This window comes from Macrotis lagotis, chromosome 1 (assembly GCF_037893015.1).
Source record: "Macrotis lagotis isolate mMagLag1 chromosome 1, bilby.v1.9.chrom.fasta, whole genome shotgun sequence".
Lineage (NCBI taxonomy): Eukaryota > Metazoa > Chordata > Mammalia > Peramelemorphia > Peramelidae > Macrotis > Macrotis lagotis.
This window is the reverse complement of record NC_133658.1, coordinates 722,234,119-722,260,436: the sequence shown is the minus strand read 5'-3', so window position 1 is coordinate 722,260,436 and position 26,318 is coordinate 722,234,119. Positions and strand designations below refer to the sequence as shown.

Below are 26,318 nucleotides of genomic sequence, written 5' to 3'. Positions count from 1 at the left end.
GATGTTGTTCTGGGCACAGGAACTTTTATTCCATTCCCTCGCTATTTTCACTCTTGAGATTTTTGTTACTTCTGCACAACTCCACTCCCTACTACTTCCCCAAGCTCCATTGTTGTTTCCTAGTCTCACCAACAGCACTTCCAACCTTGTCCCATTTCCTTATATCCCTCTCCAACCACTAGTCCCCATTCTACTCCTCATCCCAATCCCTTATACCTATAATTCCATTTTTCTTCCATGAATTTTAGGTACCCTGTATTACTTATTTATACCTTTTTCTCTCTCCCAAGTAGGTCTAAGTCCAAAATAAAATACTAAGGGATACATTGTTGCTCATGTTTTTCTTTAGTTGCTAGGAAGCTAAAACTGAAAAAAAATCACAAAAGGATTTTGTGATTTCCTCAAAGGTAGAGATTGTATACAAGAAACTAATTTATGTTTTATTCTACATCAGAAAAGCTTTACCTTAATATTTCAATAATTGCCTTTCAATGTAATTGATATCCAGTGTAATTTTACATGGTAAATTTAGGCATTTAAAATATAGTTTTGGAAAGAGACTTTTTCAAAGGAATCTAAACACCAAAATGGTTAGGAACTCTTCTATAGAAAGCCCAGGAGTTGTGAAACCCTAACCAGAAGTGATATTGATGACTATAGAAGGAGAAGCAAGGAGGCCTATCTCATAAGAAAATAAAGTATTAGAGAATCATCCTAGAATAGAGGCAGCCCTTAGTCTTCTGCTCTCCAGAGGTTCTATCCTCTGCAGTCTTTTACTTTTAACCCAGTATTTTCTTTATCTCCCTAGCCCTACCTGAAGGGAGCACTTTCACTTCATGCCCTCTCCTTTCCTCACCCCACCCCCAAAGCACATTATAGTGTTTTGTATATAATAAGTATTAAATAATTGCTTATTGAATTGTGGATGGGGAGTGGGAGTGAGGGGAGGGGCTCAAAACATTTTTTCCAGCAAAAAGTATTTTTGTTTCTAGGAAGTGGAATTGAAACTCTTGATTTATTTCCCTACTTTATGTATACTAGGTTCTATGGAATAGAATCTCATAGAAATATTGGTGTGTGGGATGGATAATAGACCAAGTGCCAGGTGGGAAGATACAGTAGCATCTCAAAATGTGTTATTTGTCCAGTTTCTTTACACAGTAGGAACTCAGCATTTGTTAAATTGAACTAAGTTTGCTGTAAGCCTTAGAACCAGGCATTGTTTCTGTACAGAAAGGTGTTCTAATGGAAAAAAGTCAAGAGAAATTATCTTAAATGACCTAGGATTGAAGGATGATATCAAAGAAAAGTATTGTTTTGTGGATTATCATGTTTTAATGGATAAAATATAGCTACATTTTAGAAATAGAACCCAATTCATCTTCATATCATAGATCTCAGAGCTACTACTGATTTTTGTCTGCTCAGTATTGAAAGGAATCATTAATGGAAAAGAACACAAGATGTCAGAGCCAAAATTCCATTTGAGATCTCTTGGCTCCAAGTTCATGTTTTTTTTTACTTTCTTCAGCTTGTACCAGTCTACCTCAAGTAGGCAGTTAGAAAACTTTCCAGGTCTATAATTGTTAGAGCCATCTTTGGAGAAATATTCTGTACACTAAAATTTAATACAATAAAATCATATATTTGTTTTCCATGAGTTTTATAAGATTTAATCTATAATGCTAAATGTTCATTATTGTACAAATTATGCCAACCTTTCTTTTTTTGGGGGGGGTGGGATTAAGTGACTTGCCCAAGGTCACACAGCTAGGTGAATGAGGCCAGATTTGAACTAAGGCCCTCCTGATTCCAGGACTGGTACTTTATCCACTCCACCACCTAGCTGCCCCCAAATGCCAACCTTTCTAAGCAGGCCTCATTTTAAATGATGTAACATTATTTGATTCTAATATTTACAAGGTGCTTAAAGCTAAAAGGCTGAACAGCGATGCCAAGTCGCATTCTTAATTTAGAATACCCAAGAAAGAAAGTATGCTTGGAAAAAAAGTGATAAAATATCATTGCTTATATTCTTCTAAGGGGACCTCTAGACTTAGAACAAATTCCCTGGGGGAGGGTGAGTAGTTACAGGATCCCCTGTTCCTCAAGATTTCCTTCTTTACCTTCAAAGGAACTTTAAATCTCAAGAAACTTCCAAAAATCCTTAAATATTGATTACTACTTCAAACTATAGTGACAAATTGTGAATTAAGTAACTGATAAAGATTTGTTAATGAGTATATATAATTCCTTTTTCTTTCAAATGAAAAAACTAATGCAAACCAAATCTTGTGATAATCACAAAATCCCAGAAAAGTCATGATTGTCCTGTGCCAGAAATTCTAAGCAAATAAAATCCCCTAATAATAACTTTGTGTTCTTGATATTAGCAGCTATGTGACTTTGAATAGACCACTAGACCTGTAGTCAAGAAGACCTAAGTTCTAATACAACCTCAGACATTCATTGACTGTATGAATCTCAGCAAATCACTTAATCTGTCTACCCTCGTATCCTTGCTAAGAAAAGCCCATATGATGTTACTAAAATGTTACTTCTCACCAGTCAGATGACAACTGATCAAATGTTAAGTATCAAGGCTGATTCAGACTTGCAATATGATGAGCTTTCCCAAAGATGAGTTTCCTGGGGAAGGGAAGCATGTCCAAATGCAGTGGAGCTCATGAGAAATGCAGAATAGAGTGGTAGAACCTTTTCACTACATCTCAAAAGAATTTAAATTAAGTTATTATCCTATGTCTCAGACATAGCAGCATTTAGGGAAAAAATAGCTAAATTCCACAAACATTTATTAAATGCTTACAATGATTTCATAGAACTATGTTAAGGGTCAGAGAAAGATAAAATGTTTAGGTCAGATTTAATCCATGCCTTCTTTGAGCTTTGAATTCTAATAAATTAGAACAATTATAATTCCAAAATCAAATTTTAACTCCCTTTCATAATAATGTAAATCTTCAGAGTAAATATCTATAGCAGAATTCAAGAAATGAACTCAACTACAAAATTAAAACCAAGCAATACCAGGCTGTTCTTTGAATCTCAGAAATTGTAAATAAAATCTCAACTTTCTATTTCCAGTCTCTTGGATGAAAATAATTTTATTTCTCTCACAGGACTATTTTAAAAGATTGTTTTTTAATAAATAAAATTATTGCTAATATTTAAAATGCACTTCAAAAATATAAAATTCTTACTGCTATAAGGTTTTTTTGAAATAAAACACTTGACAATGACAGATTACATGTAAAAGAATGCTACATTCTTAATAAGGCTCCCATTTGCCAAGAAAATCTCAAATGGGAGTTGGATATCAGATATTCAATTAAAAGTAGTTTATTCTGAACTTAAAAGCTGCTGGTAGCCAGAATAAAATTTTCTCTTTTCCTCTTATTTCCCAAATCTTTTTTGTTATTATTATAGACATAATTGTTATCATTATAGACATTAGACTACTAAGGTCACTAAGTTAAAAGATAATGCATTAAAACTCACAGCATTAGAAACAGAATATGTTGGTTTTTTGCAATAGGGGTTAAATGACCTGGCCAAGGTCACATAGCTAGTAAATACTTGAGATTATAATTTAACTCAAGTCCTCTTAACTCTTGGACTAATGTTCTGTTTCCCCAAATGTCATCAGCATCTTTATGGATAAGAACATAATAGTATGTTGAGATGTATGATACTCGATTTTTCATCTCACACATACTGATAATTTAAAAATATTTAAATGTAATTTAAGTGATTAAATTTAAGAGCTTTTTTGGTTATGAGAGATAGTTACATAGTTTTATGCTTTGAAAATTGGTTTTTTATTTGATATGTGAATAAACCAAATGAATTACTTAAAATAAATAATTTTGCTCCAGTAAGTTGAAAACTGTGATCAGGGTTTGAATCAATTATAATGAAACAATTTTGCTTTCCATACATCTTTAATTTTTTTGATGTTTTCAAATTGTAGTAAAGATATCAATTTTATATAGTTATAGAATAGCTCTTTAAATAACTTTATTGGTTACAATTTTAGTAACCTTCCTTTCAAAGATATTTATTTTAAGAAGCAAGTCACATATGTATTTACTAATGACTGTTGTAGCAAACTGCTAGTATAAATGAAAGTTCAAGATTTGTCAAACAGGTAGTTATGATAGTCATAATACCACATTCTACTTATTTTAATTGCCTTTATTTACATTTTAAAATTTTTAGTGAGACACTGAAGCACAATTATATTTATGATTTCCTCATTTCAGTTTCCTATATCTGCTTGAAATAGGATATTAATTCACAAAAATTTTGTAGGTGATTTCAGACAGAAATGGTCATATTTCACTTTTGACTCAGGTTTGGCTTGGAGAATATGATTTGCTTCTTTCACAAAATAAAACACAAGTTTACAGCTGATTTGTTTATTGCTTGGTTAGAAATGAATGCTTTGATATAAAGATGTAAAGATTCTGTATCCCATCCATGACAGAGAGTTCATTTGCTTTAGAATATGTTTTTATTGGCTTATCTGGCTACTATGAGAAGTACTATTCTAATATTGCATTTCATCTGAAATCTCCTTATCAAAATGCAGACTATTTTTTATAAGTCTTTGAGAAGTACAAGTATAGAAATCATTGAAAATTATTATGATAATGATAATCCTTTATTTATCTATTAAAATTCACATTATAATTATATTTAAGGGGCAAAGTGAATAGAGCACTGGACTTGAAACCAGGAAGACTTATCTTCATGGCTTCTAATCTAGCCTCACACATACTAATGGCTCTGTCCCTGTGCAAGTCACTCATTTAACCTTATTTTCTTCAGTTTCTCATCTGTAAAATCAGTTGGAGAAGGATATGGCAAACCATTCCAGTATTTTTGCCAGGAAAACCTCAAATGGGAGCTGGATATCAGATATTCCATTAAAAGTAGTGCCTTGGGGGTGGCTAGGTGGCGTAGTGGATAAAGCACCAGCCTTGGAGTCAAGAGTACCTGGGTTCAAATCCGGTCTCAGACACTTAATAATTACCTAGCTGTGTGTCCTTGGGCAAGCCACTTAATCCCATTTGCCTTGCCAAAAACCTAAAAAAAAAAAAAAAAAAAAAAAAAAAAAAAAAAAAAAAGGTAGTGCTTTATCAGTTATGCTAAAGATGTCCATAGAGCAATGCGAATTCCCCTCCCCACCAGGGATGTCAGTGCCATCCAGTGACCACAGATACAATGTGGATTAGAAATTTGTACTTTTTTATCTCCATGTCCCATAAAAAACAATAAATGTATATTGACTGACTGTCACACATTTCTTAGATACTATTCCTTGCAATACATCTTGGCAATGTTATAATATATAAATATTTTATTTAATGTACTTACATGTAATACTTCTTTATAGTGTCAGTAAAATACAGGAACATCAGATTCCTGGCCATAGGTAGAGCATACCTAATAAAAGCTTATAAAAATTTTCCCGGTGGTTTTACAAATCTCATCCAAAGGCCTTTAAACTAAAAAAGGTTTTTAGTTTGGATTTTGGGAAAGTAGATTAAAGGATTCAGAGGAAAAAAATGTAGAATTTTATAGAGCAAAATGCTTCAGGGAAATTCAAACCCAAACTGAGAGATATTCAAGAATGAAATTCTGAAGTCATAAAGGGAAACAATTCTGATGAAGAGGGAAATTTTAGTTTATCTGGAAACTGATAAAATTTCACTGCAGACTTCCACAGTAGACTCCTTAAAAGTTAAAAAAAAAAGTCAGAATCAGGAATCAAGGTAAGTTAGAGGGATAAACTTAAGAGAATAGCAGCATTGTTGATGCTAGCAAAGAGTAGCACCCTTTTGGCCTCACTCAAAGAGATTTTAGTTACATTGAGAGAAAAGAGAAGATGATAGAAGGGGATGAGACTTTTGCTTTTAGAATAAAAAAATGATCACTGGAGAATGCAACATAAAACATATACTGCTTTTTTCCCTTGCTTTTCTGACCAGTGAGCATGATCTTTTATCCAGGAAAGGACAGAATAAAAATGACATTAGAGAATTAATATTCAAGATATATAAAAATCACACTAGAAAGATTAAACTTGGGTGTGAGGGGTAGAGAGGAGGAAGATTAGTTAAGTTCCAGTATTTGAAGGATTGTCATGTAAAGGAGAGATCAGACTTGTTTTATTTGGCCCCAGAGAGTAGAACCAAGAGCTATGGAAGGAATTTTCTAAGAATCTAATACAGGTTTGAGTTAAGAAATCATTCTAAAAATTAGAGCTATCCAAAAGTATAATGAGCAGCTTCAAGAGATAGTGTATTCTCCCCTTCTTGGAGTTATTCAAGAAGTCTTTTAAACCAACCCCTTTTTTTCCTTCCTCAAATCTCTCATAGCTTCTCTTCCCCACAGCCTCACTCACTTGATTAAAAAAATAATAGTAAGGTCATTTGCCAAGAACTTCCTCTTCCACCAGCCTCCTCTTCTCACATGACTCAGTTTCCTTCTCTTTCATCACCATCTCATATGAAGAGATGTCCCTTCTCTTTGCCTAGGCTAACCTTCTACATACACTAGTGATCCCATTCCGTCCAGTCTTCTCCAGCAGATTTCCCCCTTTATCATCCCTACTGTCTAATGAAACTTCAATGTCTCCCTTCTACTAGCTGCTTCCCTAATGCCTACAAACATGCCCATGTTTTTCTCCAACTTCAAAATTTTATATGACCCATTCATTCCTGCTATCTATCATTCTGTCTCCTCCCTTTAGGGTCTAAACTCCTTGAGGACCTCTACAATAGGTACCTTCACTTACTTTCCTATCTCTCTCTGTCTCTGTCTTAATCCTCATGCTTCTTTATCTCTACAATTTTTGACACTGTCAAATTCTCTCTTCTAAGTTTTCATATTATTGTTCTCTCTTGGTTCTCCTCTTACCTGACTCTTTTTCAATCTCCTTTGCTAGATTTTCAGCCAGGTTTGTTGAGTACCTTTCTGGACTCCCTCAACCTTTCCCCAGGTGAGCATTGAAGGGGCAGGAGACAAGACAAGTTCTCCCTTTGTACACCAAGGTCTCCATTTATTCACCAAAACACAAGTCCTCCCAGTCTCTAATCTACTCCCACTCCTGTGGCACTTAGTAAAATAAGGCTCTGGTGCTCAAGGGCACCAGGTGATGAAGGTTCACAGCACTCCCACACACACAGCAGTCCCTAACACAGATTGCTATTCTGTTTACCATCGTTGTTTCCCAAGTCTCTGTCCTGGATCCTTTTCTCTTCTTCCTTGATTCTATTTCACTTGATAATCATATCAGTTCCCATTGAATTCAGTTATCATCTCTTTTCAATTATCATCTCTATACAAATGATTTTCAGACCTGTCTATTCAGCTATAACCTCTGTCTTGACATCTAGTCTTGAAATCTCTGTCTAGTGAACATATCAACTAAACATCTCATAGTAATCTTAAAATCCACATGTCCAAAGCTGAACTCATTATTTTTTACCTCAAACTCTCCCTTTTACCAAACTTTCCCATTCCTATCCAAGGTATCACCAATCCATCTGGTTACCCTTGTTCCCAAATGTTGGTGTCAGATTGCACTCATCACTCTCTAATCATCCCTCTTATCAAATCAGTTACTGTGTCCTGTTTCCACCTTCATAAAATCTCAGGCTACAAGATCTGCTTTCCTCTGACACTGCCACTACCCTAGTGCAGGTTCTCATCATCTCACCCATGAGTTACTGCCATAACCTACTGATTATAGTCTACAACTTTCAAACTTTCATTCTTCAAATTGATCTTCCTCAAATGTAGCTCTGACCACATCAGCCTTCCTCTCCTTACCCAATGGCTACCTGTTACCTAAGTGATCAAATATAAATTCTCTGTTTGGCTTTGAAAACCTTATATTTTCTGATTTACTTATCTCTTACTCCCCTCTCATTTATTCTTTTCTTTGAATATGACACTCCCGTCTCCCAAACTCAAGTATTTTCACTGGCTCTTCTCCCTTACTCCATCCGCATCTTCACTTCTTAGCTTCCTTCAAATCTCAATTAAAGTCCTAGTTTCTGGAAGAAGCCTTTCCTAGTTCTTCTTTAGTTCTTTCCCTTTGAGATTTACTCTAATGTAATTAATTTTGTATGTATTTTGGTTTTTTTAAATAGTTGGTTGCACATTGTCTCCACCACTGAATTGTGAACTTGAGAGCAGGATATGTTTTTTGACTCTTTTTTTTTTGCTTTTCTTTATATCCCCATCACTTAACAGTACCTAGCAAAAATAGTACTCTTTGTTGTTATTAAGACCAGATGACCTGATCCAGTATATTAGAGTAGAAATTGCTTTTATGCATCAGTTTTACTAGATGACTTTTGAGGACTCTGTCTCTTCAGTACTTTAAATTTTTATAAATATGTGAAAAACTTAAGGCCTATTCTTTTATCATATACTAGAGTAGGGTGTGCCATTCTTTCTCCCTGGGATCCTCTCTAATCTCCTCCTTTTGAAATTCTACCATACTTTCAGACCCATCTTAAATCCTATTTCCTCTATAAAATTTACTTTGGTTATTCTTGGGGAAAAAAAGTGATCTATCCTTGCCCAAAACTTGTATACAATGTTGGTTCATACCAGTATTATGGCAATTATTATCTTCTAATTTCATTATTTATATACCTGGGTTGTAAATTCTTTGATGCTTGGCACCATACTTTATGTTTATTTTTGCCCCTAAGGTGCCCAGCATAGCACCTTGCTAAATAGAATCTGAAAAAAAAACCAAACATTTTATTAACAAACGAATTTACATAAAAGAAAACTGAATAATTGAGACAATTATCTGGTGAATTCAGGCAAAGAAAACCCTCACTGTTGAAAGAAGATATTCTTTTGACCTATATTATCCAGATTAACTGTTTATATTAATTGGATTATCCATATAATTGCTCAGTTCTCAAATATACTTTGATAATAAAACATGTTCTAAAAATCAAGAATCTTGTACCATTCCATGCTATTCTTTTTCTTAGTTTTTTTCTATTTATTTAAGTCAGTGAGTTTAAGAGTGACTTGCCCAAGGTCACACAGCTGGGCAATTATTAAGTGTCTGGGGTCACATTTGAACTCTGATCCTCCTGACTCCAGGGCCACTGCTTTATCCACTTTGCCACCTAGCTGCCCCCCATTCCATGCTATTCTAATAATTTATTTGTTAGAATGCACTACAATAAATTATTCAACCATTTATCTCTTGGAGTTCTTGTTTTCAAAGACAGTATATTATTGTTATTGGTAATAATAATTTAAAAAAATAAATATGCCTGCCATCTCATGATGAAACATACTACCCATCTCCAATTATAGAGGTAATAGACTCAAGAATGAAGATTGAAACTTTTATTTTTGTATATGCTTAACTGTGGATCTAAAGTGTTTTATTTTTTCCTATTTTCTCAAGGGGTTAGAGGGGTGCATGAAAGGGAAAGAATTTGCAGATGAAAATACAAATGATTTTTTTTAAATTATTCATTCAATTTGGAAGGAAGAAAGGAAACAAACTCTAATAGAAGTGGCAAAAGAAAAATCTATATTTCATTCTAAAATGATACTGTAAATTACTGAAAATAATGTATTATATAATACAACAAATCTAAAAATTACTCTAAAATAATTCTATGAACTTATCTTCATTTTGTAGCCAAGCTAAAGATGCCAAATAAATATAGATCCATGGTGTTATTTTAAGTGTAATAAGTATTCGTGATCATCGATATATGATAAAAATGTTATAAAGCCTTGGGGAGAGGGGGAAGAGGATTTTAAAAGGAAAGGGCATAAAATCTTGGGGCCAAAAACAAAGACAGGTTTCATGGGCAAGCACCTTAGAGCTCAGAAAGAAATGTGTTCCTGAATTTAGGACAAAAAAGAGAGAAACAGATCATGGTAGTAGGTATATATTAAAAGAATCAGGATAGAGTTAATGAGCTCTTATAATAGAAGTTATTAAAAAAAATGATGGTTACCCGCCTTTCAATCAAGTGCCTAGAAGTATTGCTTCTTGTGACTTAATTCAATTTTGTCTTTTTTTTTTAGTTATTCAAAGTTTGTGTTTGCATCTTCTGCAATTTCATTGTTACATACTAGATCAAGGGAATGAATAGATATCAGATCTTCCAGATTCTTCCTAACATAGTCCCTTTCTGCCTCCTGATCTTTTAATACATTATTTCATTCACTCAAGAAATAGTTGAGTATCTTATACCTACTTATGTTTGATTATAACTCATAGGACTCAAAAGCCATGATATTTTGGAATATATATGATAATGCTACTTTTAGTAATTGGAATGCCCAAGTATTTCTTGCAAGTGAATAAAATGGAGAATTAATACTAATATCCAAGTATTTCAGGCACCTAAAATGTTTTAATATGAAGTATAGTATAACTAAGGAAAATGTTTTTATAGGTTGAATATTAATTCATTGCTTCTCTCCTTCACTTTTCTTATATAGAATTGAAGTTAGGAAAAGAGTCATAAAAAAAAATGCTGGGGAACAGAAAAAGACTAAATAGCTCAAGATTCTTGACCATGATTTTGAATGCATGGACACTAAAAAATTATAAAAGCTGAATTTTACAGAAACTTGAATAATAAAAGAGAGAAATGGGTTGGGATTCAAAAAGTCCAAAATATTCATTAATATAGTTATCTTACAGATTCAACTTTATTTTGGATAAGATTATATCTTCTGAAACATATCTGCTCTTATACAATTAAAACCTTATATTAGCTATAAAAGATGGTAGTATTCCACAATACTACTGACACAAAATTTCTCCATATTCTTTTGTATATTTTCCTTCACTGATTTCTAACTAGAATTGCAAGATTGCCTAAGATTGTCTTTTAAACATTTTAGGTTCACTGAAACCCCTAATGCATTTTTGCCTACTTCTTTCCCCCTTAATTTTTAAACCCATGTGTATTCAAGGGAAATTTAATCCATATGTTCCTTACTCACTCACACTTAACTCATCAAAATGTTGTTTTGTAAAAGCTATTTGATGTCCAACAAGCCTTATGAGCCTTTTTATAAGCCCCCTTTTTCTTTCTCTTTGAATCAGGAAGTTGTTTTGTCAGTCATAAATACTATTCCCAAAGGATTCAAGTTCAGCTTGAAACTTAGAACCCACAAAGTTCTAAAGTTGAAAAGCCACATTCATCCAACCCTACTTCTAACAAATGCTATCTTTAAGTTTCCAGCTTTAGGTTTTTAAAAGCATTATATAGGACTAGACAAAATAATAAAGGTTTTGCCCTGAATCTCTAACTTCCTTGCCCCTTGCTCTTCTGTTATGGAAGTCTATGTAAACCCTGTAAAACTATTTAAAGTCAATTCAGGTTCTGTTTAAAAAAACAAAAACTTACTGAATCCAATTTTTACGAAATTCAAAAATATCCATGACTTGAAAATACTCTAAACCTTTACTTGGCTCTACTAAAATGTACAGAATTGAAAATTATGTTAAAAGAATATAACACATAATTAGCTTAAGCTATGATACCATCATTACTACTTTATGTAATCAGATTTGTTTTTTTAATGAAATCTTTCTTTTGTCATTTTACCCATCTCTGATCTCACAAGTTTTTTAAAATAATACTTAGCTCTTATGAACCATCTTACATTTGGAGGTTTTTTCCCCCTTCCTTTGTGGACCTCTTCTCTTTATTGTGAAAATGACTTCATTCCAAAATGCTTTCAAAAAAAAGCAAACTTAATAACACTCTGGAAATTTGGGGAGATTCCATAATTATTGCTTTCAACTAGGATTCCAACATACTTATAATAATATGTTGATTATTGTTGAACAATCAACTCTGAAAATAATCTATATTATTAATTCTCTATCACTTTTTAAAGTTTCAGTAGTGAACAAAACAATAAATTAAACAACACTGAAGAAGAATAATTTTTTATTACCCCTGCTTCCTAAAGCTCTTGGTAGTGAGTTGGTAGGGGCAACAATGTATTAGTAGAAGGAGCACTTCATTGAAATCAAATTACTTGGCTTCCATTTCTGGCTCTATTACTTGTTATCTTTACTCTGGTTTCCTAATCTATAAAATAAGGATAATAATTCCTATTTTATCTCACACCAAATATTTTAAGGTGTGATTAAATAACTCATTTAAAATATTTTGTAAAAAAAATATATATTGTAAATTAGACTATTTTCAGATTCTGGCAGCACAGGACCTGGAGGGCAAAATCTACCCCAATGATTAGGACCTATGGGCCTAAGGTCCCCTCCAGCTCTAAATACATTATTCTTTAAGAAATGTATTTGTATGGGGCGGTTAGGTGGCGCAGTGGATAGAGCACCAGCCCTGGAGTCAGGAGTACCTGAGTTCAAATCCGGCCTCAGACACTTAATAATTACCTAGCCGCGTGGCCTTGGGCAAGTCACTTAACCCCATTGCCTTGAAAAATCTAAAAAAAAAAAAGAAATGTATTTGTATTTCTAGGTATGATTTTTTTCCTATTTGTATTCCCGAGCACTTAGTACAGAGCTTTCATATAGTAAGGAATTAATGATTTTTTTTCATTTATTCTATGATCTAGCTAAATTAGATATTAGAGGGAAGAAAAAGGTCACTGGTTTGCTTTAGTGATCTGAAAGACTTGGGCTGTATCAGAAGAAAGTGATTCAAAACATTTTGGAAAAAGCTTTTTATCATTAATAATATTAATTGGCATCTGACCTGTTCAGTAGCAACAAAAATATTTTTAAGGACAAATGAACTGTTCAGTGAAAATCTTTGTTTCTACTTCCATGTACTCTGAGTTAAAGAAGGAGTTTAGGTGAAGTTAAGGAAGGAGCTTAGCAGTATACTTCAGCTAAGCACTAAGTTCTCCCTTCAGACTTTGCCAATCCATTGCTATTGGGCAGTCAAGTTGGGCAGCCCAACCCAGGGGAAAAAAAAAAGTCTTAACTGAATCACATTGCTAAATTCTGTTTTCAGTAAAAATGACTTAGGGATTTAATAACCACAAACTGATCAAACTATTTTGGTTTCCTTTCAAAATACATTGGTTTTATTTGGTATCCAAATAGTAAGCTTATGATTAGGATGTTTACTTAAGCGGTCAAATAAACTGAAAATTGACATCTTATGTCTATTCTCTTCTCATAGGTCCATCTTATTTGAAGATTATGTAAACTTGTACTTTTCATGTTCTTTTAGAAAATATAATTTTCTATTAATTTTAGAAATGAGAAAATTTCTAATCATTAGCAAATGTCATTAGAAAATAAATAGAAAAATAGTTGGGTTTTTTAATCCAGACAAAGAACATATAAATTATCAAACTGGACCATTTTTATAAAAATTCTCAGTTTTCCAGGCTTTTGTGGGGGGGTAATTTTAAAACTTTTTTCAAATATGGTATTTTTTTTGTTCTTTTTGTGAGCCAATGAGTTTAAGTGACTTGCCTAAGATCTGACAGAGAGTATCAAGTTTCTGAGGCCAGATATGGACTCAGGTCCTCCTGATGCCAGGTCCAGGTCTCTGCTCCACCTAGAAGCCCAAATATGGTCTTATTAATAAAAATTTTAAATGATTTCCAAAAATTAGTTAACAATGTAATTAAGGGTTTTTAGTTTGTTTTTTACATTCAGCAACAATTTATTCAGCAAGATATGCAGTTGCAAAAACAAATTGAGTCCAAGGCTCCTGTTCAGCTCAGGAACTCAAAGGCTCATGATTCTTTGACTTTTTATACAATTTTTACATAGTGCAAAAGGGGAATAGGAATGTATCAATCATGCAGTGATTAGACTAAGGCATGTTCTGATATCAAATAAGTAGGGGTTTTACAGCAAAGAATTGAAGGACATATAGTGTTGAGAGGCAAAACTTACAGAAAACTAGTCACAAAATGGAGTCACTTTAGTCTAACAATTACAGTTCCTCTCTTCAGACCTAGCGCTCCAAGAAGATCTGCCTGTTACCTTGAGAAAATTTGATCTAACCTTGAACACTAAAGGTGGTAGTAATCCACTGCCAAAGCATAAGCTATAATAGTCACTAGGAAGCAGTCTTAAGAAAAAAAAATATGGTGAGATGAGGCATATAAGAAGGGAGTGATGTTTTATCCCTTAACTGTAAACTAAGATAAAGGATTTAACAATAATAGAAGAATGGTCAAGTGGCATTTCAAAGGGCAACAGGCAAAGTTCCCCCTTGGTCTACTAGGTAAGGGGTAAGGCCTCAGGCCATCTCAGATGTGTCTCCCTGCAGTGTTTACCCAGAATGGTCTTATGTTCCAAATGATTCATTTGCTCAGCCTGGCCAGAACTCTGAGGAGAGTAAGGGGTGTGGAAATGAAAGAAAAATTTACATATCACCAAGGTAAAGGCAACCAAGAAAATGTAGTAAGCAGTGAGCACCATGGAAAAAAAAGTAATACAGTAATGATCATCAATATTAATTAACATCAGGTCTAATTGTAACCTGGTTACATTGGGACCTGCTCCCAATGTTCATTTACTCAGCACACTTCATCTTGAGTCACAGAAGAGTCCAGGGAGTCCTCTGGTGGAATTATCTTCTCTTGGACATTCTGGAATAGTACTGTTCTTGGGGCATCTCTGAAGGAGGCTCCTCTGTAATCAAGTATTTTAAATGATCTTTTAAACACACACTATTATAAATAACATATATAATTCATTATTAATAAGTGCTGTGTGCCAGGATCAAGCTAAGTGCTTTAAAAATAGCAACTCACTGGACAATAGTTTTGGTAGCTTAACTTGAGGTAATAGTAAAATTTTAAGTTTTCTATTTCATGAAATGCTGCTTTCCTGCTATAAGAGAGTCATCTTACTACTTCCCAATCAGATTCCAAACTTTAGTGTCCTTCTTCTGCCCCACCCACTGTCACTCACCCCACATAGCTACTCAGCTGCCAAAAATTAATTCTGTATTTCTACAAAATTGCTCATAATTGACCCCTTCTTTTTACTTTGGCCACTACTAAAAATTTAGGCCCTCATCGAGTCTCCTAGAAATTATTGTTAACAGCTTTCTATTCAGTCTGTTTAGCTAAAAAACTTTCAACATAATTTCCCTTTGATCTAACTATGTTAAATTTTCCTTACCACCAGAGTAAATTCCAGTGCCTTCCTCTTACTTCTAGGAAAAGGGATTCTTAACATAGGGTTCGTAATTCTTAAAAATCATCATATTTTAACAACATGATTCTGAGAAGGGTTCCATTGGTTTCACAAGACTGCCAAAAAGTTCAAGGACACCAAAAAATGTTGAGAAGCTCTGCTCTAAGATCAAATATAAATTCCTCTTTCTGTTTAAAACTTCACAGCTTGGTGCATGCCTACCTTTTCACAATACTTACTATTTTCCCTCCTCTCTGTCTTTGCATTGGTTGTCCAAAATGACTCTCCTATATCTTAGAAATCCTGCTGTATTTTAAGACTAAACTCAAGTAAAATCTTCTGCATGATGCCTTTTCTGATCCTTCCAAAATTTAGTGCCCTGCTTCCCAAAATTACCTTGTATTTATTTTAAACATCTTGTAACTTATTTTTCTAGATATTGTCTTTTCCATTTGTATCCAGACTTCTTTAAGACATGCTTACTTTTACACTCAGGCTTATTTTAGCATGGTAACTGGAACATCTAGGCACTTACTTAAATGCTTGGGTATTTCTGCATTTATTAGTGCATGTTCTGTTAAGATCCAGCTAATTTATGTTTTACTAAAATTATGATCAAAGAGGTTTTTAGAGATCCCTCCCCTAGCTGAATTTGGGATAGGATATGCTCTCAAGATTTTTTTTCTCCACTACAAATAAATTTCAAGAGAAAAATAGAGGGTTAGAATTGGAGCCTGCCAAGTTTTGTTTTAGCCTGTTCCATTGTTATGACAATTAGCTTTCCTGTTTTTCAAAATAGACAGTAAGAGAATAGGCAAAAAGGAGTATAATTTTAATCTTGAATATGAAATATTGTAATTTTCTGATATGGTAGAACAAATATCAAATTATGGTAAATTGCTGCAAAGAAAGAGGGCTGCTTTGTTCCCTCTATTTGTTATTCCTTTTAGATAGATTAGGTGTTTTGACCCTGAAAAGATAAGGCACCTTTTTGGACACTTGACTTGACTTTGGAAGATAGGGTTGTAGAATCTGAATATCTTTGATTACTGTATTCAGTATCAGTTAACTAAGTTAGTGCTTAGTACTGCCTGATTAAGTAGCAGAGCATTAGATTATACAATCATAGATTTAAAGCTGTAAGGAACCATAAATATCAGTCCAAAGCTCAGATATAGAATTTGCCCCCCCCAAAAAATCACCTGGGTACATGAATAGGATATTTTAGCGTCCATGGGTTTTTTTGACACTCTTTTAGAGACCTGAAATTTAAATATATAGATAGGAGTTTCTTCTCATTTCTTGATTGCATAACTATGTTTCCCCTAGATAAGTTTTTACTTTTTAAATCAACTGTGAAGGAAATTCTTTTGCATTGTTTTATTTAGACATTTTTTCCAGGGAGAGTAATTTTAGATGCTTGAGAATCAAAGGAGTGGGCCTGATAACTTCTAAACCAGGAGTCCTAAATTTATTATATTTAGGTTTCACCTTCTATACTATCACCCTTTTCCTCCCCCTCCCCCAATCAAACTAGCAAATCCATAATGTTTAGTGTTCGATACTTAATTTTAAGCTATTTTGAGTAAGCTCATTAAGAGCAAAAACTGTTTTAATTATTTTAGCTTTTCTTTTTATTTCCAGGGTTTTTGCACAGTGCCTGACACAGAGCATTTACTTAATAAATAATAGTGAACTGACTGATATTAAAGCCTTTTTACCTTCTTTTAAAAAAAAAAGTTATCCAAATACTCTCCTGTCTAGGGAATTTTGATGTGAGAATTCCTTCCACCAATGCAGATAGCAAGTTCACACAGAGCACAAAAAGATGAACTCACTAGCTCAGGATCACAGAATTAGTAAATATCAGAGGTGGAAATTTGAACCCAGGTTTTCCCCTTCCTTTAATTATTCTCTACGTTGAGTTTTGAAATATTAATTTAAAATAAAACGTTCAGTTTACTTAAACTCTTAGTTTCCTAAGAATGTTAATTTTAAACTTCGTTGTTGTTGTTGTTCAGTGTCATCTATAAGGTTTTCTTGGCAGAAATACTAGAGTGGTTTGCTAGTTCCTTCTCCAGTGGATTAAGGCAAACAGAGATTAAGTGATTTACCCAGGATCACAGGGTTTGTAAGGATCTGAGGCCACATTTGAACTCAAAATCTTCCTGACTCCAGATCCAGTACTCTTATCTATCCACTGAGCCACCTAGCTGCCTCATTTTAAACACAATAATCTTAAAAAGCAACAAATAGAATATTAGATTAATGTAAATAGAAATTTTCATGAAATGTTTTTTTCTTTTTCTATGTATGGAGACAAATTTAGAGACCTGAAATTTAAATATATAGATATGAGTTTCTTCTCATTTCTTGATTGCATAACTAAATTTCATCCCCTTGCTGTAGCAATATTTGCAAAAAGTAAACTAAGTTTTAAAAACTAACAAATTCATGTGATTTAGGATTTTATCATTATCCTAAAAATAATTTGTAATGTTCTTTGCAATTAATATATATCTCTTTTCCTTTAATGTGCTGTTTACCAAATATTTGTCATATCAATAAGAATTTTTTTTATAAAAAGAATCCTTCTTAGCTCTTACATTCTCTAAAATTTAGTAACTGAGATAAAAAATTAAGATGACCAAGGACAGTGTTTGCTAATTCACTTTAAATTTCATTCTTTTTGCTTTAATAATTAATAGTTCTTAAAACTTTAATTTCATATTGTTCTTAATTTTGAGCTTGTGACTAGAAATTTATTATAAAGTTAAGAAAATATACTAAGTCTCTTGATTTTAAAGGTAACCTTCTAAACTCACATTTTTTAAACAACTTCTCTTTCCACTATATTTGACAAATACTTCCCTTAACACATATTTACCAAACTATCTCTAAAATGAAGTTCCACATCTCAACTGACTCCAGTACCTGTGGGACTAAATATTGAATTGCTGTTCTTTATTTTTCTTGCCATCTTTTCATTTTTAAAGAGATTTTTGCTCATAATATTTGTTAATGAACATCCAATATGACACATGCCTTTTGTTCAGTTTTATAAAATAGTATGACGCAATGCTCTTTAAACCACTGTCTTTTGAATTCCAGGAGGAAACAAAGTCTTTTATTACTATCTCAGGTGGAAAATTGCAATCCTTGGTTTATAAGCACAATGGGAGGAGGTTTAGTATTATCCATTTGTATTACTGTACCTAAATACTATTTGTGTAAAGGCCTACTGACTCACCATCATCATTCACACTTTTATTACAATAGTGCTGATAGCAATGAATATATTTAGGTTCAACCCCCAAACCACTGTAAAGAGTTACATCTGTAGGCCCTCACCTTATCTTTCTAGGATAGAGTAAGCTAGAATGTCTTTTCTGGTATTGGGAAATGGTGCTCTTTTGTCTTTAATGAGCATTTATGTTTGGATGGGGTTCCAGAACTCCCAGATACTTAAAGAGCTACAGTTCTTACAGTTGTGGTTTTTTTATGTACAATGGAAGTGCTGTGTTATAGTTGTTGCTGTTATTGTTATTATTATCATTATTATTATTATTATTATTATTATTATTATTATGCCAAACAGTTTAATATCAGATTCTTAAAACTCAGAGTCTTCCCTAAAGGGGATTAAAACATAATTTTTTCTATATAGCAGCAGTGGATTAACTACATATTACCCCCATCATTTGTTTGCTCCCTGAAAGTTGTGACAAAAAGACTCAGTGATCTTTAAACAAGCTATGGTACAGGAAATTGTAACTGGAGATTTCAAAATGACAAATGTAAAAAATGACACATTATTAAAGCTCAATGTTTTATTTTGCAGTTTTCTTAGAGGAAACTCACTCAGAAACCTTCTGAAGCCACTGCTTCCCTCAGAAAATGGCTTAAACCCCCCTAGAACTAAAACACAGTTAAATTTGAAGGAAATGCAAAAAATGAGATAGAAAAATGTGTTCTCATTAGGAGTTAATGAAAATATACATTTTATTCATTAGTTTTTATTAAATTAGTAATCAAAAGATCAAAAAGTTATGTTTAAATATGATTTTTGTAGTTTTTCCCATTAATGTGTATTTTTTATTTAAATTGACAAGTCCACTGATTTTTATCAATTTAAAGATTTTACATTTATTTTTTGGATTTAATCAGTGGATGCAATTATTCTTCTAGAAGGAAGCTTTTGCTCTTTTTTTCATCTTCTTTTTAACTGCCTTGAGTGACTAAGGGACAATTCTCTGCATAAAACTCAAAATCACCAACAACTATGGAGTCTTCTGAAGATTAGCAAGGACTGGAAAGATTTAGTTGTTTTTTCCTAACTAGATCACTGCAACCTTTTCCCCCACCTTTCCCCAAATCGCAGCCTCACTGCTTCCTTGAGAGGAAACTGCGGGCTTGCTGAAGTCACCTGGGTGCTGAAGAGTTAAAGGAGGGGTTCAGAGGGTCTGTTTAAAAGGGCAAATGGATCAGCAAATCAGGGAACTGCCGTCTGCACCAATCTTTCAATAAACACAAAGAAGAGGGGCCTGGGGAATAGAAACCCAAATCCACTTGTAATCGTACAAGAGAATCGGGCATAATTACTCGAGCAACCTAGATTAAGATTGATGAGCCCTTAAAGCGGCGCTGCGGATCGATCGCCTCGCCCTTTGGGAAGAAGCGCGGCCCCGGGCCGAGGCGGCCCTCGAGGCGGCCAGGCCCCCTCCGAGCAAAGCGCCGAGAGAAGATGGAGGGAGAACGGGGAGATGAAGCCGCAGCCGGGCGCCCGTGACCCGCATCAGCTGACCGGGTCAGGAGGCCAGGCCGGCTTATTAGGGGATAGAAAACAATAAAATGAAAGAAAATAGAGTTTGCGTCGGTAGTGTCCGAACTGTCACGGCCGGAGGCTGAGCTGCGGCGGAGGGCGTTTGCTTCTCGCCCTCCTCACACATACCCCGAGCACGTACATCACTCCCCTCCTGGCCTTTAATTCGGTGCAGGCAGGGACTCCGCCGGGCGGGAGGGCTGGGGCAAAGCACGAGCAGCGCGACGGCGAGGGGCCACGGTACCCCCGGGGGGGGGGGGGATAAAGGCCTCTCTCCTGGCGGCAGCCGCGGGCCACCGGCCACCCGAGGCCCGAACACGCGCCCCGCCCCGCCGGCGCCGGCCCAGCCCCGGGGCTGGCCAGGGAGACCTGGCTCACTACAACTTCTCTCTAGTGGCGATGAAGTTGGGGCTGTTCCGAAAGGAGCCGGCTGTGTGTGTGTGTGTGTGTGTGTGTGTGTGTGTGTGTGTGTGTGTGTGTAAGCCTGTCTGTGTCTGTGTGGGAGAGGCCCCCCGAGTTCCCTCTCACAGTGACTCCTCTGACCCCGCGGCCCCGGGCCACCTTTTCTTAGTGCGCGGCTTCTCTCCTGCTTCTGCTTAGCCCCGGCCCGTTGAGCCCGATGCCCGCACTCCGCTTACTTTCAGCGGCCCTTTTGCTCCCTCTCCTTGAAAAGTGGAAACCTCACGAGGGCCCACAGGCGGTTTCCCGAGAAGATCCTTGTTCAAGTTTCTTCTCCGGCTTCAGCCTTGACACACTCCCCAGGAGGATGCTCACTGCTGGGGTCTTCACCCTCTTCCGAAACAGAGTTGACCCGATAGTGCCTGCCACTTCGAGGCTCTATCCAATTGGTATCCATCTGGCCCTGCTCAGAGGACCTGAGAATAAAGCCTTCCTCTGGAGCCCCTTCCCTCCCATCCCCGGCCTCAGGCATCCCTAGAGGAGATCAGCTTTCTCCACCCTGGCACCGTTCTGCATAATCCTGGGTCCGTGGGGTAACGGCGATTGTCCCGGCCCTTTGGAAAAACTGCACTTTCCCTGGGAAACCTGAGCGCGATGCCCCCCCCCCCCCCCCCCCCCGCTCCTCGGGCTGGTAGCGCAGCCTTTCTGGGGCACGGTTCGCGGCGCTGAGGGGCAGCGTCTGGAACTTTACAAAATGGGGCTGGTGGTAGAATATAAGGGCCTAAAAGGGGCTTAGACTTGCTCAGCCAGGCAGGCAGGCTTCCTCGAATTCTGAATTGTGGAAAATGAGACCGGGCAGCGCTCTGGTGCGAACGCCTGCTGGCCAGAGCCGTCTGGCGGCGGTGGTGGTGGCGGTGCCCGTCCTCCGGGGGGGGGGGGGGGGGCTGGGGTGCCCCGGCCGGCCCTGACGCCTGTGCTTGTCTTGCAGGCCCCGTGGTCCTCAGCACGCCGGCCCAGCTCATAGCCCCCGTGGTGGTGGCCAAGGGGACGCTCTCCATCACCACGACGGAGATATACTTCGAGGTAGAGGAAGACGATCCTGCCTTCAAGAAGATCGACCCCAAAGTGAGTACAAGCGCCCCACTCGGCACCCTTAGCCAATCTGTGCCCGAGTTTGAGGTCTTCCGCCCACGCTGGGACGGTGGCGGCCGACTCCGGCTTTTTGAAAATAACCGGGGGGGGGGGGGGGTTGCAAGCTGAGGTGCAAAGGAAATGGTTACAATGTATCTACTCTGGTTCTTTAACTCGTGTGGAGATGATGAAAGTCAAATATTTTCATACTTTAAAATACTCGATGACCACAGCAGCAACATTTTCACAGTCTTAGAGTGAATACCTTTGTATGAACTTGGGCAGATTCGGTAGTTAAACCAATTGCCCTGAAATCCCCAGGGGTAAAAGCGATCTCATAGTCTCCAAAGACAAGACGGGAATTGTAATAATGCCTTTAATTCCCCCCTCCCCCAATAGTGTAAATAGAAGCTAGGTGGATCATCTACTGAAAGCCTCTGTTGAAAGGAGGTGGGATGGGAGGGATAATCCTTAAAGACAATTCTACCAATATTTTTCAAATTGACTTTATTCCTTAAAATGAGAATTACTGGTAGATTTAAGGTTTCCCAAAAACTTCATAAAGCTGATTTTTCTAAAAAAAAAATACAAAAATCCTTGGCTTTTGCATTTTTATTTTAAACTATATTTTTTGAAAAGGAGCATATATTATATATGGAACTATAAAATACTTGATCATATTTAAGACACAATTTATATTTTGTTTATAAAGTACTATAGAGGGTTATGGAGAAGGATCTGATATTCAGATTTGCTTTGAACCAAGGTATTTTGTTTTCAATAGCCAGGGTTTTATGTATATATATTTATAGCATAGTACATTTGTAAAGAGAATTTTCTATATTTGAGAATGGAGGCATCAGTTTACAGAGATTATATTAAATTACATTAAAATATTTTTCAAGAATCATTATTCTAACATTTTTAAGAATGAATTTCCAATACAGAATTGGGTCTGGGTTGTAGCTCAGTCTTGTCTGGTATCCAAATTCTGACCAGAGAAATAAAATGAAAATCATAGAATTCGTCTTTGGACAATAATATTTACCATACTAAAAATCTCAAAGGAAATCTTTTAACTCAAGGTCTACAGTTGGTTTGCCCTTTTCAGCACTTGTTGACTCTAAATATTTAATTTAAGCAGGATGTTCTTCAAATTCTTGTCTCTTTTACTTTCAAAACAAATCACATAATTTTAAATGCATTTTAATAGTGAGTAATCATCATCATTTACAATGTATTTTATCATCTTGTTTAGGAATAGACTGGTTAGGTTTCTGATTTTAGGATTCTGGCATCTTTATCAAGCATAATATTATTGCATGTCTGAGGTGATCTTTATCTTATTATTACTGGCTAGGCAATCTATTAACCATCTCCCTTTTGTTTTATTTTTTTTCAAATTCTGAAGGGAATTTGATTTTTAAAAAATTAGCCAGATTAAATAGCCTTAGCTCTAGTGAGTTGACTTTTCTTTAATATTCCTAATGAAAACCTAACTTATATAAAAACAATCTTTTCTGGGTTTGACCACTGAAAAAAGTTATACTGCTGTTCTACTACTGAAGAAAGTGACAGTTGTTGATAGTCTTTAGTAGTTAAAGTTGTAGTGGTTTTCACCATTATTTCAAGTTACATTTATTTCTGATTACACTTGTGCACTTCTGAAGTGTTAAAGAATGTGTTGGCTTCATTTTCAAAATGAAGCATAACAGATTTTCAAATAGAAAAGAATTAATTCTGAATTGAAACATAACTTTTCTTTTACTTCATTTATTAACTTGTAATTAAATAAAAACCAGCAACAGAAATTAAAATCTAATTCACAAAAGTAATTCTCCAGTGTATTTCAAGTGCATTTTTTCAAATATATAATTCAGATATTCAAGCGTTATTATATAAGCAGAATCCAAATTTCTTCTGAATATATTTAAATAACATTTCAAGTATATTTATGGAATGTTAGAAATAGAACAAGCAATATATTTGAAACAAAAATGTAAACTTTTAAGTTCAGACATTTTCAAAGACAGTTGACAAAAGTACCATGAGAAAAATCTACCTTTAAATGGTATCTCCATTAGCAGAGAATGTCCTGAAGTATCCAAAAATGGCAATTTAACTTCTGTTCACCAAATCACAACACACCAACATCCACACTTTCAAAGACAATGTGAGATCACAATATTTGATACATATTAACATGTACATTAGACTTTTGTTCAGCTGACAGCATCCAAATATCATTTACTCACTGACAGAGGTACCTAAAATCACCAGAGATTGTTTTAATCCATTGATGTTAGGGCAGGATAGTCACTATCGTGTTGTCTTTCTGCCGAGTTGTTTCCAGGTGTTGTGGACTTTTCAGGGGAAACGAAAAATGTTTTGAAAAGAAGTCTCAATACTATTACATTTGAATTTTTCCCCTCCCTTCTTTCCCCTTTCTCCACCCCCAACCCCCCTTCATGATGCATAAGAGATAAATTCCTTTTTAGAGAAGCTATTGTTTGCATTGTCAAGTGGCATATTTGACTGTGATTTAAACAGGAAGTTTAATTTTCATCAGGACTTGGGAATCATTTCGGCTCTTGTTAATAATATCGTCCTCTAAAGTTTTTCCAAACTTTTTGGATTAGTAAGTATCTCTCTAGCCAGTCGCCACGTTTGTTTGGCAGCATTTTCCAAAGCTGAATGAGGTTTTCCCTGAAAGAGGTCTAAGTTGGGTAAGAAGTAGTGAGGACAGCGCCTGCATTGTAGGCAGGATATAAGTTGCAGTAAAATCCCGTTGAGGCGGTCGCCCAGGCAAGACTCGTCCCAGTCCGACTCCCGGGGGTGCTTTTCACACTCGTAAGAAACCAGAGTCTTCATATGGTAATTGTTCAGAGGCTGGCCCGGCAGTTCCAGGTGTCGATCCCGTAAGGTTTTGAGAATGGAGAGGCATTTCTTTCTGCAGCCTCCCATCTGTAGTCTGTTCTCTGCTTCTGCGAACTGCAGGACCCAGGCATCACTCTCTGCTGAACTCTGCTTGCCTGCTAGAGAGTGGCACTCCTTGGATAGGAGGTTGAACCCTTCAGCTTTGACCTCGGCTACCCTGTTGGGTCCGGGCCAGGGGATGTGGGGAAGTGGCCAGTGGGCAGCGCTTCTGGGCCAGATCCCCGTGCACTTAAAAGCCGGGGTGATCTGCACCACGTATCTGTCTCTTATTCTCAGTTTCACTTCGCTGGTATCTGCCACCATCTTCACCACATCCCTGTAGCTACATTTATCCACCGCTTGAGCCACCAGGGTCTGGAACCTGGACCTGATTTTCCGAGCGGAGAGGTAACCGGAGGCTGTTATGAACTCCACCCAGAGAGACATGCTCCTTTTACGCCCGTCGCTCAATTTGAGCACCGCGCACCCTGGCAGGGAACCATCATCCACAAAGTTGAAGACCCCCATTTGATTAAGATAGAGCACCACCTCAAATTCCGTGGGCGAGATGACCTCCAGACCCTCGTAGCGGTTGTCCATCTCATTGAGGGAGCTGATGAACCGGGGCTCCTGCACTTCCACTTCCTTCAACACATCCGAAACTACTTTGCAGACTTCTCGGATAGTTTTGGCGATGGCAGCCTTCCTGGCTTGGCATTTTTCATTGTAGTATTTATTCAGATGATAAACCAACTTGGCCTGGGCCGCGATCATGTTGGGGCAGAGATCCGGATTGTACACCGGAGTCTCACAATAGGCTGTGGGATCCAATGCGGCTGCTAAAGCTGGAGCCAACTTCAGAGGAGAAACAGGGCTGCCACCCTCTGAAACGGAACCCCCCCAAAAAATTTCTTCCCAACGCGTTGTAGCTGTTGTTTCTCAGTTGCTGTTTTCCAGTTCCTTTTATCTTTGAGCCCGGCCGGCTTTAAAAAGAAAGATTACTTTTCCCCACCACCTCCCCCTGCCTGGCTCACTTTCTCTGTGTGTCTGTCTCTCTTCCTCTCCCTCTTTTAAAGAATCCGTGTGTGAGAGGAAGGCATGGAGAGATCACCTTCCCAGCAATAAAAACAAAAGTTGCACTGAGACACAGAAAAGCTCTTCCAGTAGTCAAAATAATCAACTGTTTTCGTATTTATTTATGTTTTCCTGTAATCACAGTGTGTGCCAGGCTGTTAATCAGATGGTGTAAAAGTGTTGGATGTCTGTGTATGTGTATATGTGTGTGTCTGTGTGTGTGTGTGTCTGTGTGTGTGTGTGTGTGTATATGTCAGAAGAAGCTGCTGTTGGTTTGTATAAGAGCCCAGATGCACTGGAGTGGAAATTATAAAGGCAGGGCCAGGCAGGCGGGCGGCCAATCGCCACTGGGCTCGTCACCGCAGCCTACTTCAGCTCAAACCCGGTTAATTAATCCCCCCTCTTGGATATAGACACGCAAACCAAAGGTAGGAGGCTGCTGCGGGCTGAAAACCACCCAGGCTACCTAGATACTTTTGGAAATCAAGAGGAATCTCTTAGCTTTGGTATTACTTGAAGTCTATTGACGTTTTGAAAGAACTTGGCAAAATCCTCTTCTGCAGTGAAACCCTTGGTTGTATCTCCACGACTGAAATGTGACTGCAGGTGTATTTGATGGCCATCCATCAGTTGGTGAACTAGAAGGAGTTTTCATAGACATTCATTAACTTGCGTTTGGTCAGAATATTTTTTTTTCTTTTTGATCTTGTAAGATGTCTGTAACTTTTCAGTTTTGAAGTTTTCTTTTTAGATAGCAAAGAACTGTGAAATAACTTT

General features: G+C 36.5%; 2 protein-coding genes across 8 annotated transcripts in view; one reads left to right on the top strand and one right to left on the bottom strand.

Moving 5' to 3' along the window:
* Positions 1-26,318, top strand: part of NBEA (neurobeachin) — a 796,125-nt gene that overhangs the window by 523,824 nt on the left and 245,983 nt on the right. For all 7 annotated transcript variants that reach the window (XM_074216034.1, XM_074216037.1, XM_074216036.1 and 4 more), the window contains one exon: positions 21,409-21,545. In XM_074216034.1, the coding sequence (XP_074072135.1) occupies positions 21,409-21,545 (137 nt within the window). The remainder of the gene's footprint in view (positions 1-21,408; positions 21,546-26,318) is intronic.
* Positions 21,332-25,945, bottom strand: MAB21L1 (mab-21 like 1). The gene has a single exon (XM_074216040.1). The coding sequence runs from the start codon at positions 25,239-25,241 to the stop codon at positions 24,162-24,164; it is 1,080 nt and encodes a 359-aa protein (XP_074072141.1). The 5' UTR covers positions 25,242-25,945; the 3' UTR covers positions 21,332-24,161.

Coding starts and splice junctions, on each gene's coding strand:
- MAB21L1 (XM_074216040.1), bottom strand. CDS start 25,241: ATGATCGCGGCCCAGGCCAAGTTGGTTTATCATCTGAATAAATACTAC.